The sequence below is a fragment of the Mizuhopecten yessoensis genome, unplaced genomic scaffold, assembly GCF_002113885.1.
Source record: "Mizuhopecten yessoensis strain PY_sf001 unplaced genomic scaffold, ASM211388v2 scaffold10935, whole genome shotgun sequence".
In the NCBI taxonomy this organism is placed as follows: Eukaryota; Metazoa; Mollusca; class Bivalvia; order Pectinida; family Pectinidae; genus Mizuhopecten; species Mizuhopecten yessoensis.
Window position 1 is genome coordinate 40,390 of NW_018408795.1, and position 17,201 is coordinate 57,590.

The 17,201-nt window shown below is 39.2% G+C and overlaps 1 protein-coding gene across 1 annotated transcript in view; it reads right to left on the reverse strand.

Annotated features, from left to right (window-relative positions):
• The window catches only part of LOC110463842 (hepatocyte growth factor receptor-like), a gene marked incomplete at its 5' end in the record, with an annotated part of 137,051 nt that overhangs the window by 33,183 nt on the left and 86,667 nt on the right, over positions 1-17,201 (reverse strand). Inside the window, one exon of the mRNA XM_021518730.1 lies at positions 13,158-13,344. Coding sequence (XP_021374405.1) covers positions 13,158-13,344 — 187 coding nt within the window. The remainder of the gene's footprint in view (positions 1-13,157; positions 13,345-17,201) is intronic.

Genomic DNA, 17,201 nt, shown 5'->3' on the forward strand with positions numbered 1-17,201 from the left:
CTTCCCCAGGGGGTAAACATGAGACCCTAGGGTCATAAACCTTAAGACCCTTCCATCTATGAAGAGTGTTTGATTCTACCATATCTGGGTCTTTGAAAAGAAGATTTTTGAAATTTCATTCAATTCAACCCTTTTTAGCCCTACCCATCAGCCCTGGGGGGTCAGTAATGGCTCATATGTGCATACCATCAACCTGCTACCCAATACTGATAATGCTTACCCAAATTGAACTACTTCCAATGGAAATTATACAAATGTTGGTCCAAAATGTGATTTCCCTATATAAACTACATGTATAGTTAAGTTTACCCCTTACCCAGGGGGAAACTTGATACCCCAGGGTCATACAATTTACAATTTTGGTAGAGCACCTTAAGACCCTTCCATTTTTGAAGAGTATTTGATTCTACCATATCTGGGGCTTGAGAAGAAGATTTTTGAAATTTCAGTCAATTCAACCCTTTTTGGCCCCACCTATCAGCCCCACCCATCAGCCCCGGGGGGACAGTCAGGGCTCATATATGCATACCATCAACCTGCTACCCAATACTGATAATGCTAACCTAAACTGAATTACTTCCAATGGAAATTAAACAAATATTGGTCCAAAATGTGATTTCCCTATATAAACTACATGTATAGTTAAGTTTACCCCTTACCCAGGGGGAAACTTGATACCCCAGGGTCATACAATTTACAATTTTGGTAGAGCACCTTAAGACCCTTCCATTTTTGAAGAGTATTTGATTCTACCATATCTGGGGCTTGAGAAGAAGATTTTTGAAATTTCAGTCAATTCAACCCTTTTTGGCCCAGCCCATCAGCCCTGGGCCAGTCAGGGCGCATATGTGCATACCATCAAACTGCTACCCAATACTGATAATGCTAACCTAAATCGAATAACCTCCAATGGCAATTAAACAATTGTTAGTCCAAAATGTGATTTCCCTATATAAACTATAGTAAAGTTTACGCCCTCCCAAGGGGGAAACCTGAGACCCAAGGGTCATGCAATTCACAATTTTGGTGAAGCACCTTAAGACCCTTCTATCTATGGAGAGTATTTGATTCTACCATATCTGGGGCTTGAGAAGAAGATTTTTGAAATTTCAGTCAATTCAACCCTTTTTGGCCCCACCTATCAGCCCCAGGGGGTCAGTCAGGGCGCATATGTGCATACCATCAAACTGCTACCCAATACTGATAATGCTAACCTAAATTGAATTACTTCCAATGGAAATTAAACAAATATTGGTCCAAAATGTGATTTCCCTATATAAACTATAGTAAAGTTTACCCCCTCCCCAGGGGGAAACGTGATACCCCAGGGTCAAGAAATTCACAATTTTGGTAAAGCACCTTAAGACCCTTCCATCTATGAAGAGTATTTGATTCTACCATATCTGGGTCTTGAGAAGAAGATTTTTGAAATTTCAGTCAATTCAACCCTTTTTGGCCCCACCCATCAGCCCCTGGGGGTCAGTCAGGGCTCATAGGTGCATACTATCAAACTGCTACCTAATACTGATAATGCTAACCCAAATTGAATTACTTCCAATGGAAATTAAACAAATGTTGGTCCAAAATGTGATTTCCCTATATAAACTATAGTAAAGTTTACCCCCTCCCCAGGGGGAAACGTGATACCCCAGGGTCAAGAAATTCACAATTTTGGTAAAGCACCTTAAGACCCTTCCATCTATGAAGAGTATTTGATTCTACCATATCTGGGTCTTGAGAAGAAGATTTTTGAAATTTCAGTCAATTTGACCCTTTTTGGCTTTGCCCTTCCGGCCCCTGGGGGCTGGGGACCAAACAGGCCATTTGTTTTGTTGACCTTTGGCCATGGAAGGTTTCTGCAAAATTTCATTGAAATTGGTTCAGAGATTTTGGAGAAGAAGTCGAAAATGTAAATTGTTTACAGACGCACGACGGACACCGACGGACAAAAGGCGATCGCAATAGGGTCACTTGAGACTTTGTCTCAGGTGACCTAAAATTCATACAATTAAGTTAATAACATCATAAACCAATACATATACAGCTCATTGTCCTATGACCTTAGACCTGAATTGCGCGAATTGGACCATTTTAGTAAACCATTTTCGTTGACATAAGTCTATATGTTTACCGATAACAAAGAACTTCCGGTGAAAGTATCTTATGGAATGATCAATACTATATATTGATTATCACTTTGCATCATAAATATATACATACTTAAAGCTGCTGTTTTAAGAAAACAACACTAACTTGAATTTTGTTTTTGTGAACAAAAAGATATGTGTCCCCTTATTAGCCAATTAATAGAAAAACTACGGTATAAATACTTAACAAAGGGCCATTATATCGCTTTATATAGTGGGGCACGAGACCCAAATTTAGAATTTGACACTCCTACTTACCAAGATACATTAAAACTTTAGCAAGTTTGGTCAACGTAGGTGAAACTAGAACACTGACAGATCAGTAAGAGCCCCTTCTTGTGGCAATATATCCCCCATAATCATCAAGAAACAATCTGCCCATATAGCTGAACTCGATGTTTGACATTTGGACTTTGCAAGGAAGCAAATTATACATTTTACATGTACTATGATGTGAGTCTTGTTTCCTTCCACTTTCATATTTGCTGGGCTAAAAGAAATGTAAATACCGGTGCAATACTCATTTGTTAGCTTTGATTTGCTTTATTTCACCTTAAATACCTCCCCCATCAAGAGTCAGGGTCAAAGTAAGAGATCCACTTTGCCTTTGACCTTTGGACCCAAATGACCCTGACCTTCAAGCCAGTTACCTAGATCTTTGGTCAGTTGACTCATTCTTCAATTCCGACCAACTTTGCTTCATAATATCATAACAAAATGTTCATCAGTGGAAAATACAAAACTTAACCTTGACTTTGAACCTTTGGAACCCGTAACCTTGACCTTTGGTCAGTTGACTCCGTTTCAAGTTCTGAACAACTTTGCTTCATAATAACATACAAAAAATGTTCATCAGTAAAACAATACAATATCTGACCTTGAAATTGACCCAGTGACCTTGACCTTTTGTCAAATGACTCCTTGTTTAATTCTGACCATCATTGCTTCAAAGTGTCATAACAAAATGTTCATCAAGGAAAAGATACAAAATTTGACCTTGACCTTTGACCCAGTGACCTTGACCTTTGGTCAATTGACTCCTTGTTTAATTCTGACCAACATTGCTTCAAAGTGTCAAAACGAAATGTTCACCAGTGAAAAGATACAAAATTTGATCTCACATTTGACCCAGTGACCTTGACCTTTGGTCAAATGACTCCTTGTTTATTTCTGACCAACATTGCTTCGAAGTGTCATAACATAATGTTCATCAGGGAAAAGATACAAAATTTGACCTTGACCTTTGACACACTGACCTTGACCATTGGTCAATTGACTCCTTGTTTAATTCCGACCAACTTTGCTCCAAAGTGTCATAACAAAATATTCCCAAATGAAAATATACTGAATTTGACCTCAACCTTTGACCAAATGACCTTGACCTTTGGTCAAATGACTCCTTGTTTAATTCTGACAAACATTGCTTCAAAGTGTCAAAACAAAATGTTCACCAGTGAAAAGATACTGAATTTGACCTTGACCTTTGACCCAGTGACCTTGACCTTAGGTCAGTTGATACCTTGCTTGATTGTGACGGACTGATAGACAGATGAAATAGTATAGGGCACCAGCAACTTCGAGGCGGGGCCCTAATAACATGAAAGTTATGCTGTGGACAAACTTCGGTATTAAAATTAAACAAAGGGCCATACTCTGTATAAAGTGACGCACGAGACCTTATTCTAGTGCACTGCACACTTTCTTGGAGTGATGCATGTATACTTCAAGTTTGATTAAGATATCTTTAATGGTTTAGAAGTTATGCCGTGGACAAACTTCGGTATTAAAAAAACCCAAAGGGCCATAACTCTGTATATAGTGGGGCATAAAATCTGATTTTAGAGTTAGAAATTACGCCTTCCCAAGATAAATCAATAAGGTAAGTATGGCCAAGGTAGGTGAAATAACATAGAACTTATGCTCTGGACAAACTTTGGTACTTAAATTAAACAAAGGGCCATAACTCTGTATATAGCGGGGCATGATACCTAGTTCCAGTGCACTGCACACCTTCTGTAGGTGATGCAGATATACTTCAAGTTTGATTAAGATATCTTTAGCGGTTTGAAATTTACGGGCCTGACAAGAATTTACTGAAAGTGTGCACTTATTTGACCTTTGTCCTTGAGGTGAAGGCCACAGTGACCTAATTCCAGTGCACTCAGCACACCTCCTGTGGGTGATGCATGCATACCTAAAGTTTCATCAAGATATCTTTAATGGTTTAAAAGTTATGGCCAAGACAAGTCCGATTAGAAGAACCAATTCTAATACAATATGTCTCCCTTCTTTCGAAGGGGATACATAATTAGTCAGTGTCAGTTTATAACCTGGAAATAATTAATACTTGGTTGTGTCAGCATGGTCACCAGTACTTTTCACTGGAGACCAAAACATGTCCGCAAAGGTGTTAAAATGACTGCGGATATTTCATTGATCTCGTACAGGTACATTTTTGACTTTGTTTTATTAGTTGTAATTTCGACTGTTTTCATAACGAACGGGCCTTACTTATACTTCCAAACAGAGAAATTTGACTCATAAAAGTTTGATTCATGAATAAATTATTATAAGTGTTATATAAGGGAAAACTTCCGGACATTGCTGTAAGTTCGACACATCTGGAAATTTGAATCTTCGAAGTTCGATTTATAGAGGTTTGACTGTATTCAGGTTGTGAAGTGAACGATTACCACCAATGTTAAGTGTCATAAAAACTGACAGATCGTTTCTGGTTACAAATAAAGAAATAAAGAATAGGATTGTTTCCGGTGTTATACTGTAAGAGCCCCCCCCCCCCCCTCCAACCCCCAACAGGGTCATGCAGCCCATACATTTGTATCCTCATCATTTATTTATTTTAAGCATCAATTTAAAGAAGTGTTAATTGGGGTTTGCGACCTCCTTCAGTGAGACAAAACCCGCATGGGTGGAGTCATGCAGGCGATAAACCCGTCAACCAACCAACCAACCAAAATGTTGGTGAAAATCCATCTGTAAGAAGAAGTTATTTGAAGATTTTAAACACTCTGTTAACTCTTATAAATTTGTTAGAATAAAATGAATAGTTTCACCTTGAGGGAATAATCATGCACCCTTTGCTAAGCTAAAGGGTAAAGATAATTGAGGAATCAGGTCAGTCAGAAGGCTTAATACAAACTTGGTAAGCAAAGAATAAACCGGGGAAATTGCATCAATTTATCATGCCAAACTATAAAACTAATAACACAGTTTGAAATAATTGAAGAAAAAAAAATGCCTGGAATGTCAACTTAAACACATGCTGAAATATGCCCAATACTGTTAACATTAACGTCTTTGGGAGAGGTAAGGATTCTGTGATCTCTTTACCGTTATTTATGTCTGTGAGAGAGGTAAGGATTCTGTGATCTCAATACCGTTAACATTAATGTCTGTGAGAGAGGGAAGGATTCTGCGATCTATATGCTCACTGTTAACGTTAATGTCTGTGAGAGAGGGAAGGATTCTGTGATCTCTATACCGTTAACATTAATGTCTGTGAGAGAGGGAAGGATTCTGTGATCTATATACTCACTGTTAACGTTAATGTCTGTGAGAGAGGGAAGGATTCTGTGATCTATATACTCCCTGTTAACGTTAATGTCTGTGAGAGAGGTAAGGATTCTGTGATCTCTATACTGTTATTGATGTCTGTGAGAGAGGGAAGGATTCTGGGATCTCAATACCGTTATAAATGACTGTGAGAGAGGGAAGGATTCTGTGATCTCCATACCGTTATAAATGACTGCGAGAGAGGTAAGGATTCTGTGATCTATATACTCACTGTTAACGTTAATGTCTGTGAGAGAGGGAAGGATTCTGTGATCTCCATACTGTTATAAATGACTGCGAGAGAGGTAAGGATTCTGTGATCTATATACCATTATTAATGTCTGTGAGAGGGGGAATGATTCTGTGATTTATATACCATTATAAATGTCTGTGAGAGAGGTAAGGATTGCGATTCTGTGATCTATATATCATTATTGATGTCTGTGAGAGAGGGAAGTTTCTGTGCTCTATATACCGTTATAAATGACTGTGAGAGAGGTAAGGATCTGTGATCTCTAACCATTATTGATGTCTGTGAGAGAGGTAAGGATTCTGTGATCTCTATACCTTTATAAATGACTGTGAGAGAGGTAAGGATTCTGTGATCTATATACCATTATAAATGACTGTGAGAGAGGGAAGGATTCTGTGATCTCCATACTGTTATAAATGACTGCGAGAGAGGTAAGGATTCTGTGATCTATATACCATTATTAATGTCTGTGAGAGAGGTAAGGATTCTGTGATCTATATACCATTATTAATGTCTGTGAGAGGGGGAATGATTCTGTGATTTATATACCATTATAAATGTCTGTGAGAGAGGTAAGGATTGCGATTCTGTGATCTATATATCATTATTGATGTCTGTGAGAGAGGGAAGTTTCTGTGATATATATACCGTTATAAATGACTGTGAGAGAGGTAAGGATCTTGTGATCTCTTACCATTATTGATTTCTGTGAGAGAGGTAAGGATTCTGTGATCTCTATACTGTTATTGATGTCTGTGAGAGAGGGAAGGATTCTGTGATCTCCATACTGTTATAAATGACTGCGAGAGAGGTAAGGATTCTGTGATCTATATACCATTATAAATGTCTGTGAGAGAGGTAAGGATTGCGATTCTGTGATCTATATATCATTATTGATGTCTGTGAGAGAGGGAAGTTTCTGTGATCTATATACCGTTATAAATGACTGTGAGAGAGGTAAGGATCTTGTGATCTCTAACCATTATTGATGTCTGTGAGAGAGGTAAGGATTCTGTGATCTCTATCCCATCATAAATGACTGTGAGAGAGGTAAGGATTCTGTGATCTACATACTCACTGTTAACGTTAATGTCTGTGAGAGAGGCAAGGATTCTGTGATCTCTATACCGTTATAAATGACTGTGAGAGAAGGAAGGATTCTGTGATCTCTATACCGTTATAAATGACTGTGAGAGAGGTAAGGATTCTGTGATCTATATACTCACTGTTAACGTTAATGTCTGTGAGAGAGGGAAGGATTCTGTGATCTATATACCATTATTGATGTCTGTGAGAGAGGGAACAATTCTGTGATCTATATACCATTATTGATGTCTGTGAGAGATGGAACGATTCTGTGATCTATATACCATTATTGATGTCTGTGAGAGAGGTAAGAATTCTGTGATCTCTATACCATTATAAATGACTGTGAGAGAGGGAACGATTCTGTGATCTATATACCATTATTGATGTCTGTGAGAGATGGAACGATTCTTTGATCTATATACCATTATTTATGTCTGTGAGAGAGGTAAGAATTCTGTGAACTCTATACCATTATAAATGACTGCGAGAGAGGTAAGGATTCTGTGATCTCTATACCATTATAAATGAATGTGAGAGAGGTAAGGATTTTGAGATCTCTATACCATTATTGATGTCTGTGAGAGAGGTAAGGATTCTGTGATCTCTATACCATTACAAATGACTGTGAGAGAGGGAAGGATTCTATGATCTATATACCATTATAAATGACTGTGAGAGAGGGAAGGATTCTGTGATCTATATACCGTTATAAATGACTGTGAGAGAGGTAAGGATTCTGTGATATATATACCATTATAAATGTCTGTGAGAGAGGTAAGGATTCTGTGATCTCTATACTGTTATTAATGTCTGTGAGAGAGGTAAGGATTCTGTGATCTATATACCATTATAAATGCCTGTGAGAGAGGTAAGGATTCTTTGATCTCTATACCATTATTGATGTCTGTGAGAGAGGGAAGGATTCTGTGATCTCTATACCATTATAAATGACTGTGAGAGAGGAAAGGATTTTGTGATCTCTATACCATTATTGATGTCTGTGAGAGAGGTAAGGATTCTGTGATCTGTATACCATTATAAATGACTGTGAGAGAGGGAAGGATTCTGTGATCTATATACCGTTATAAATGACTGTGAGAGAGGTAAGGATTCTGTGATATATATACCATTATAAATGTCTGTGAGAGAGGTAAGGATTCTGTGATTTATATACCATTATTAATGTCTGTGAGAGAGATAAGAATTCTGTGATCTATATACCATTATAAATGTCTGTGAGAGAGGTAAGGATTCTGTGATCTATATACCATTATTAATGTCTGTGAGAGGGGGAACGATTCTGTGATCTCTTTACCATTATAAATGTCTGTGAGAGAGGTAAGGATTGCGATTCTGTGATCTATATATCATTATTGATGTCTGTGAGAGAGGGAACGATTCTGTGATCTCTATACCATTATAAATGACTGTGAGAGGTAAGGATTCTGTGATCTATATACTCACTGTTAACGTTAATGTCTGTGAGAGAGGGAAGGATTCTGTGATCTCTGTACCGTTAACATTAATGTCTGTTAGAGAGGGAAGGATTCTGTGATCTATATACTCACTGTTAATGTTAATGTCTGTGAGAGAGGGAAGGATTCTGTGATCTCTATACCATTATAAATGACTGTGAGAGAGGTTACATACTCACTGTTAACGTTAATGTCTGTGAGAGAGGGAAGGATTCTGTGATCTCTATACCATTATAAATGACTGTGAGAGAGGTTAGGATTCTTTGATCTCTATACCATTATAAATGACTGTGAGAGAGGTAAGGATTCTGTGATCTCTATATATATACCATTATAAATGACTGTGAGAGAGGGAAGGATTCTATGATCTCTATACCATTATTGATGTCTGTGAGAGAGGTAAGGATTCTGTGATCTCTATACCATTATAAATGACTGTGAGAGAGGTAAGGATTCTTTGATCTCTATACCATTATTGATGTCTGTGAGAGAGGGAAGGATTCTGTGATCTCTGTACCGTTAACATTAATGTCTGTTAGAGAGGGAAGGATTCTGTGATCTATATACAATTATTAATGTCTTTGAGAGGGGGAATGATTCTGTGATCTATATACCATTATAAATGTCTGTGAGAGAGGTAAGGATCGCGATTCTGTGATCTATATATCATTATTGATGTCTGTGAGAGAGGGAACGATTCTGTGATGTATATACCGTTATAAATGACTGTGAGAGAGGTAAGGATCTTGTGATCTCTAACCATTATTGATGTCTGTGAGAGAGGGAAGGATTCTGTGGTCTATATACCGTTATAAATGACTGTGAGAGAGGTAATTAGGATTCTGTGATCTATATACTCACTGTTAACGTTAATGTCTGTGAGAGAGGTAAGGATTCTGTGATCTCTATACTGTTATTGATGTCTGTGAGAGAGGTAAGGATTCTATGATCTCTATACCATTATTAATGACTGTGAGAGAGGTAAGGATTCTGTGATCTATATACTCACTGTTATCGTTAATGTCTGTGAGAGAGGGAAGGATTCTGTGATCTCTATACTGTTATTGATGTCTGTGAGAGAGGTAAGGATTCTATGATCTCTATACCATTATTAATGACGGTGAGAGAGGTAAGGATTCTGTGATCTATATACAATTATTAATGTCTGTGAGAGAGGTAAGGCTTCTGTGATCTCTATACCATTATAAATGTCTGTGAGAGAGGGAAGGATTCTGTGATCTATATACTGTTAACATTAACATATGTGAGAGAGGGAGGGATTTGTGATCTCTATACCATTATAAATGTCTGGGAGAGAGGGAAGGATTCTGTGATCTCTATACTGTTAACATTAATGTCTGTTAGAGAGGGAAGGATTTGTGATCTCTATACCATTATAAATGTCTGTGAGAGAGGGAAGGATTCTATGATCTCTATACCATTATTAATGTCTGTGAGAGAGGTAAGGATTCTGTGATCTATATACCGTTATAAATGACTGTGAGAGAGGGAAGGATTCTGTGATCTCAATACTGTTATCGATAATGTCTGTGAGAGAGGGAAGGATTCTGTGATCTCTATGATTGATTGAATAGTGGGACTATGGGATTGGTGTTGAATGAATAGTGGGACCATGGGATTAGTGTTGAATGAATAGTGGGACTATGGGATTGGTGTTGATTGAATAGTGGGACCATGGGATTGGTGTTGATTGAATAGTAGGACTATGGGATTGGTGTTGATTGAATAGTGGTACCATGGGATTGGTGTTGAATGAATAGTGGGACCATGGGATTGGTGTTGATTGGATAGTGGGACTATGGGATTAGTGTTGATTGAATAGTGGGACTATGGGATTAGTGTAAAATGAATAGTGGGACCATGGAGTCAATAGTGGGACTATGGGATTGGTGTTAAATGAATAGTGGGACCATGGGATTGGTATTGATTGAATAGTGGGACCATTGGATGAGTGTTCATGGAATAGTGGTACCATGGGATTGGTGTTGATTGGATAGTGGTACCATGGGATTAGGGTTGATTGAATAGTGGGACTACGGGATTGGTATTGATTGAATAGTGGTCCCATGCGATTGCATGGTGTTGATCGAATAGTGGGACCATGGGATTGGTATTGATTGAATAGTGGGACCATTGGATGAGTGTTCATGGAATAGTGGTACCATGGGATTAATGTTGAATGAATAGTGGGACTATGGGATTAGTGTAAAATGAATAGTGGGACCATGGAGTCAATAGTGGGACTATGGGATTGGTGTTAAATGAATAGTGGGACCATGGAGTCAGTGTTGATTGAATAGTGGTAACATGGGATTAGTGTTAATTGAATAGTGGGACTATGGGATTGGTGTTGATTGAATAGTGGGACCATGAGATTGGTGTTGATTGGATAGTGGTACCATGGGATTAGTGTTGATTGAATAGTGGGACTATGGGATTAGTGTTGATTGAATAGTGGGACTATGGGATTGGTGTTGATTGAATAGTGGGACCATGGGATTGGTGTTGATTGAATAGTGGGACTATGGGATTGGTGTTGATTGAATAGTGGTACCATGGGATTGGTGTTGAATGAAAAGTGGGACCATGGGATTGGTGTTGATTGGATAGTGGGACTATGGGATTGGTATTGATTGAATAGTAGGGACCATGGGATTAGTGTTGATTGAATAGTGGGACTATGGGATTGGTATTGATTGAATAGTGGTACCATGGGATTGCATGGTGTTGATTGAATAGTGGTACCATGGGATTAATGTTGATTGAATAGTGGGACTATGGGATTGGAATTGATTGAATAGTGGTACCATGGGATTGCATGGGGTTGATTGAATAGTGGTACCATGGGATTAATGTTGATTGTATAGTGGGACTATGGGATTGGTGTTGATTGAATAGTGATACCATGGGATTGGTGTTGAATGAAAAGTGGGACCATGGGATTGGTGTTGTTTGGATAGTGGGACTATGGGATTGGTATTGATTGAATACTGGGACCATGGGATTAGTGTTAATTGAATAGTGGTACCATGGGATTAGTGTTGATTGAATAGTGGGACTATGGGATTGGAATTGATTGAATAGTGGTACCATGGGATTGCATGGGGTTGATTGAATAGTGGTACCATGGGATTAATGTTGATTGTATAGTGGGACTATGGGATTGGTGTTGATTGAATAGTGGTACCATGGGATTAGTGTTAATTGAATAGTGGGACTATGGGATTGGTATTGATTGAAGAGTGGTACCATGCGATTGCATGGTGTTGATTGAATAGTGGTACCATGGGATTAATGTTGATTGTATAGTGGGACTATGGGATTGGTGTTGATTGAATAGTGGGACCATGGGATTAGTGTTGATTGAATAGAGGGACTATGGGATTAGTGTTGATTGAATAGTGGGACCATGGAGTCAGTGTTGATTGAATAGTGGTACCATGGGATTGGTGTTGATTGAATAGTGGGACCATGGGATTAGTGTTGATTGAATAGTGTGACTATGGGATTAGTGTTGATTGAATAGTGGGACCATGGAGTCAGTGTTGATTGAATAGTGGGACTATGGGATTGGTGTTGATTGAATAGTGGGACTATGGGATTAGTGTTGAATGAATAGTGGGACCATGGGATCGGTGTTGATTGAATAGTGGGACTATGGGATTGGTGTTGAATGAATAGTGGGACCATGGGATTAGTGTTGATTGAATAGGGGGACTATGGGATTGGTATTGATTGAATAGTGGTACCATGCGATTGCATGGTGTTGATTGAATAGTGGTACCATGGGATTAGTGTTTATTGAATAGCGGGACTATGGGATTGGTGTTGATTGAATAGTGGGACCATGGGATTAGTGTTGATTGAATAGTGGGACTATGGGATTAGTGTTGATTGAATAGTGGGACCATGGGATTGATTTTGATTGAAAAGTGGGACCATGAGATTGATGGTGGCTAGATAGTAGGACTATAGGATTATATTGGTGATGGTGGGATGGTGGGACCATGGGTTTAGTGGTAAATGGATAATGGGACCATGGGTTTAGTGGTAAATGGACAATTGGACCATGGGTTTAGTGGTTGCTGGACAATGGGACCATGGGTTTAGTGGTTGCTGGACAATGGGACCATGGGTTTAGTGGTTGCTGGACAATGGGACCATGGGTTTAGTGGTTGCTGGACAATGGGACCATGGGTTTAGTGGTTGCTGGACAATGGGACCATGGGTTTAGTGGTTGCTGGACAATGGGACCATGGGTTTAGTGGTTGCTGGACAATGGGACCATGGGTTTAGTGGTTGCTGGACAATGGGACCATGGGTTTAGTGGTTGCTGGACAATGGGACCATGGGTTTAGTGGTTGCTGGACAATGGGACCATGGGTTTAGTGGTTGCTGGACAATGGGACCATGGGTTTAGTGGTTGCTGGACAATGGGACCATGGGTTTAGTGGTTGCTGGACAATGGGACCATGGGTTTAGTGGTTGCTGGACAATGAGACCATGGGTTTAGTGGTGGATGGAATATGGGACCATGGGTTTAGGGTAATGGCTGGATTATTGTGACTTAGCATTACAAAAAGGTTCTTTTCTACTTACCTGAACTCTTACGATATTTGAGTTTATTTGACTGACAACGGCGATAGCACTTGACTATGATGAAAATAATTAGGATCAGTAGAATACAGCCGCCAACACTTGCAGAGATGATAATAAACTGCCATGTAGCCCAAAATGACTTTATCTTCACCACTCCCACTGTTGACTGAAAATTTCCAATGATAACCTGAAAAAAAATACAACTGCTGATGAAATCCTGGTCTGTTTATTATAATATATATATCGGTTATTATAATATTTTTCTCTGGAAAATACAGTATCATAATTAGCGGATTCCACGGTATGCACTTTGGGACAGCATGACTTACAATTTGGCAAGAAAAGAAATTTCCCTGTTAGTTCATATATACAGCAAATGTAAAATTCAATCATTTCATTAAAGAACTTACTACTATATCCTTCTCAGTTATGAGTTTCTTGAAGTGTTTTAAACTGCCATCATCTATCTCTGTCTATGTCAGTCCAGATAAAACACCAGGTGTAAAGGTATACCATGTTCCATATATGTCAGTCAAGGTTATACACCTTGTGTAAAGGTATACCATGGTCCCTATATGTCAGTTCAGGTTATACACCATGTTTAAAGGTATATCATGGTCCCTATATGTCAGTCCAGGTAATATACCAGGTGTAAAGGTATATCATGGTCCCTATATGTCAGTCCAGGTTATACACCAGCTGTAAAGGTATACCATGGTCCCTATATGTCAGGTAAAGGTATACCATGGTCCCTATATGTCAGTCCAGGTTATACACCAGCTGTAAAGGTATACCATGGTCCCTATATGTCAGCTAGTCCAGGTAAAACCCCAGGTGTAAAGGTATACCATGGTCCCTAAATGTCAGTCCAGGTAATAGACCATGTGTAAAGGTATACCATGGTCCCTATATGTCAGTCTAGATAAAACACCATGTGTAAAGGTTTACCATGGTCCATATATATCAGTCCAGGTAATACACCATGTGTAGAGGTATACCATGATCCCTATATGTCAGTCCAGGTAATATACCAGGTGTAAAGGTATAGCATGGTCCCTATATGTCAGTCCAGGTTATACACCAGCTGTAAAGGTATACCATGGTCCCTATATGTCAGGTAAAGGTATACCATGGTCCCTATATGTCAGGTAAAGGTATACCATGGTCCCTATATGTCAGTCCAGGTTATACACCAGCTGTAAAGGTATACCATGGTCCATATATGTCAGTCTAGGTAATACACCTTGTGTAAAGGGATACCATGGTCCCTACATGTCAGTCCAAGTTATACACAGGGTGTAAAGGTATACCATGGTCCCTATATGTCAGGTAAAGGTATACCATGGTCCCTATATGTCAGGTAAAGGTATACCATGGTCCCTATATGTCAGCTAGTCCAGGTAAAACACCAGGTGTAAAGGTATACCATGTTCCATATATGTCAGTCAAGGTTATACACCATGTGTAAAGGCATGACATGGTCCATATATGTCAGTCCAGGTTATACACCAGGTGTAAAGCTTTATCATGGTCCCTATATGTCAGTCCAGGTAATATACCAGGTGTCAAGTTATACCATGGTCCATATATGTCAGTCCAGGTTATATACCAGGTGTAAAGGTTTAGCATGGTCCCTATATATGTCAGTCCAGGAAATAGACAGGTTGTAAAAGTATAGCATGGTCCCAATATGTCAGTCCAGGTAATACACCAGGTGTAAAGGTATACCATGGCCCTTATATGTCAGTCCAGGTAATACACTGGGTGTAAATTAAAGGTATAGCATGGTCCCTATATGCCAGTCCAGGTTATACACCAGCTGTAAAGGTATACCATGGTCCATATATGTCAGTACAGGTAATACACCAGGTGTAAAGGTATACCATGGTCCCTTTATGTCAGTCTAGATAAAACACCATGTGTAAAGGTATAGCATGGTCCCTATATGTCAGTCCAGGTAATACACCAGGTGTAAAGGTATACCATGTTCCATATATGTCAGTCAAGGTTATACACCATGTGTAAAGGTATGACATGGTCCATATATGTCAGTCCAGGTAAAACACCAGGTGTAAAGGTATACCATGCATGGTCCATATATGTCAGTACAGGTTATACACCATGTTTAAAGGTATATCATGGTCCCTATATGTCAGTCCAGGTAAAACACCAGGTGTAAAGGTATTCCATGGTCCCTATATGTCAGTCCAGGTAATACATTGGGTGTAAAGGTATACCATGGTCCCTAAACGTCAGTCCAGTTATATTAATACACCATGTGTAAAGGTATTCCATAGTCCCTATATGTCAGTCCAGGGAATACACAGGGTGTAAAGGTCTACCACGGTCCCTATATGTCAGTTCAACCATGTTCCATATATGTCAGTCCAGGTAAAACACCAGGTGGAAAGGTATACCATGGTCCCTATATGTCAATCCAGGTAATACACCCTGTGTAAAGGTATACCATGGTGCTTATATGTCAGGTCAGGTAATACACCAGGTGTAAAGGTATACCATGGTCCCTTTATGTAAGTCCAGGTAATACACCCTGTGTAAAGGTATAGCATGGTCCCTATATGTCAGTAAAGGTAATACACCAAGTGTAAAGGTATACCATGGTACCTACATGTCAGTCCAAGTTATACACAGGGTGTAAAGGTATACCATGGTCCCAATATGTCGGTCAAGGTAATACACTGGGTGTAAAGGTATACCATGGTCCCTATATGTCAGTTCAGGTAATACACTGGGAGTAAAGGTATACCATGGTCCATATATGTCAGTCCAGGTTATACACCAGCTGTAAAGGAATACCATGGTCCCTATATGTCAGTTCAGGTTATACACCAGGTGTAAAGGTATACCATGGTCTGTATGTGTCAGTCTAGGTTATACACCAGGTGTAAAGCTTTATCATGGTCCATATATATCAGCTAGTCCAGGTAATACACTGGGTGTAAAGGTATACCATGGTCCCTATGTGTCAGTCCAGGTTATACACCAGCTGTAAAGGTATACCATGGTCCATATATGTCAGTCCAGGTTATACCCCAGGTGTAAAGGTATCCCATGGTCCCTATATGTCAGTTCAGGTTATACACCAGGCGTAAAGCTTTATCATGGTCCATATATATCAGCTAGTCCAGGTAATACACCGGGTGTAAAGGTATACCATGGTCCATATATGTCAGTCCAGGTTATACACCAGCTGTAAAGGTATACCATGGTCCCTATGTCAATCCAGGTAATACACCAGATGTAAAGGTAAACCATGGTCCCTATATGTCAGCTTGTCCAGGTTATACACCAGGTGTAAAGGTATACCATGGTCCCTATATGTCAGCTAGTCGTAAAAATACACCAGGTGTAAAGCTTTATCATGGTCCCTATATGTCAGTCTAGGTAAATATATAACAGGTATAAAGGTATTCCATGGTCCCTATATGTCAGTCTAGGTAAATATATAACAGGTATAAAGGTATACCATGGTCCCTATATGTCAGCTAGTCGTGAAAATACACCAGGTGTAAAGGTATACCATGGTCCCTATATGTCAGTCCAGGTTATACTAATACAGCATGTGTAAAGGTATTCCATAGTCCCTATACGTCAGTCTAGATAAAACACCATGTGTAAAGGTTTACCATGGTCCATATATATCAGTCCAGGTAATACACCATGTGTAAAGGTATTCCATGGTCCCTATATGTCAGTCCAGGTAAATATATAACAGGTAGTAATACACCAGGTGTAAAGGTATACGATGGTCCCTATATGTCAGTCCAGGTAAATATAATATATGTCAGTCCAGGTAAAACACCAGGTGTAAAGGTATACCATGGTCCCTCAATGTCAGTCCAGGTAATACAGCATGTGTAAAGGTATTCCATAGTCCCTATATGTCAGTCTAGATAAAACACCATGTGTAAAGGTTTACCATGGTCCATATATATCAGTCCAGGTAATACACCTTGTGTAAAGGTAAACCATGTTCCATATATGTCAGTCCAGGTAATACACCATGTGTAAAGGTATACCATG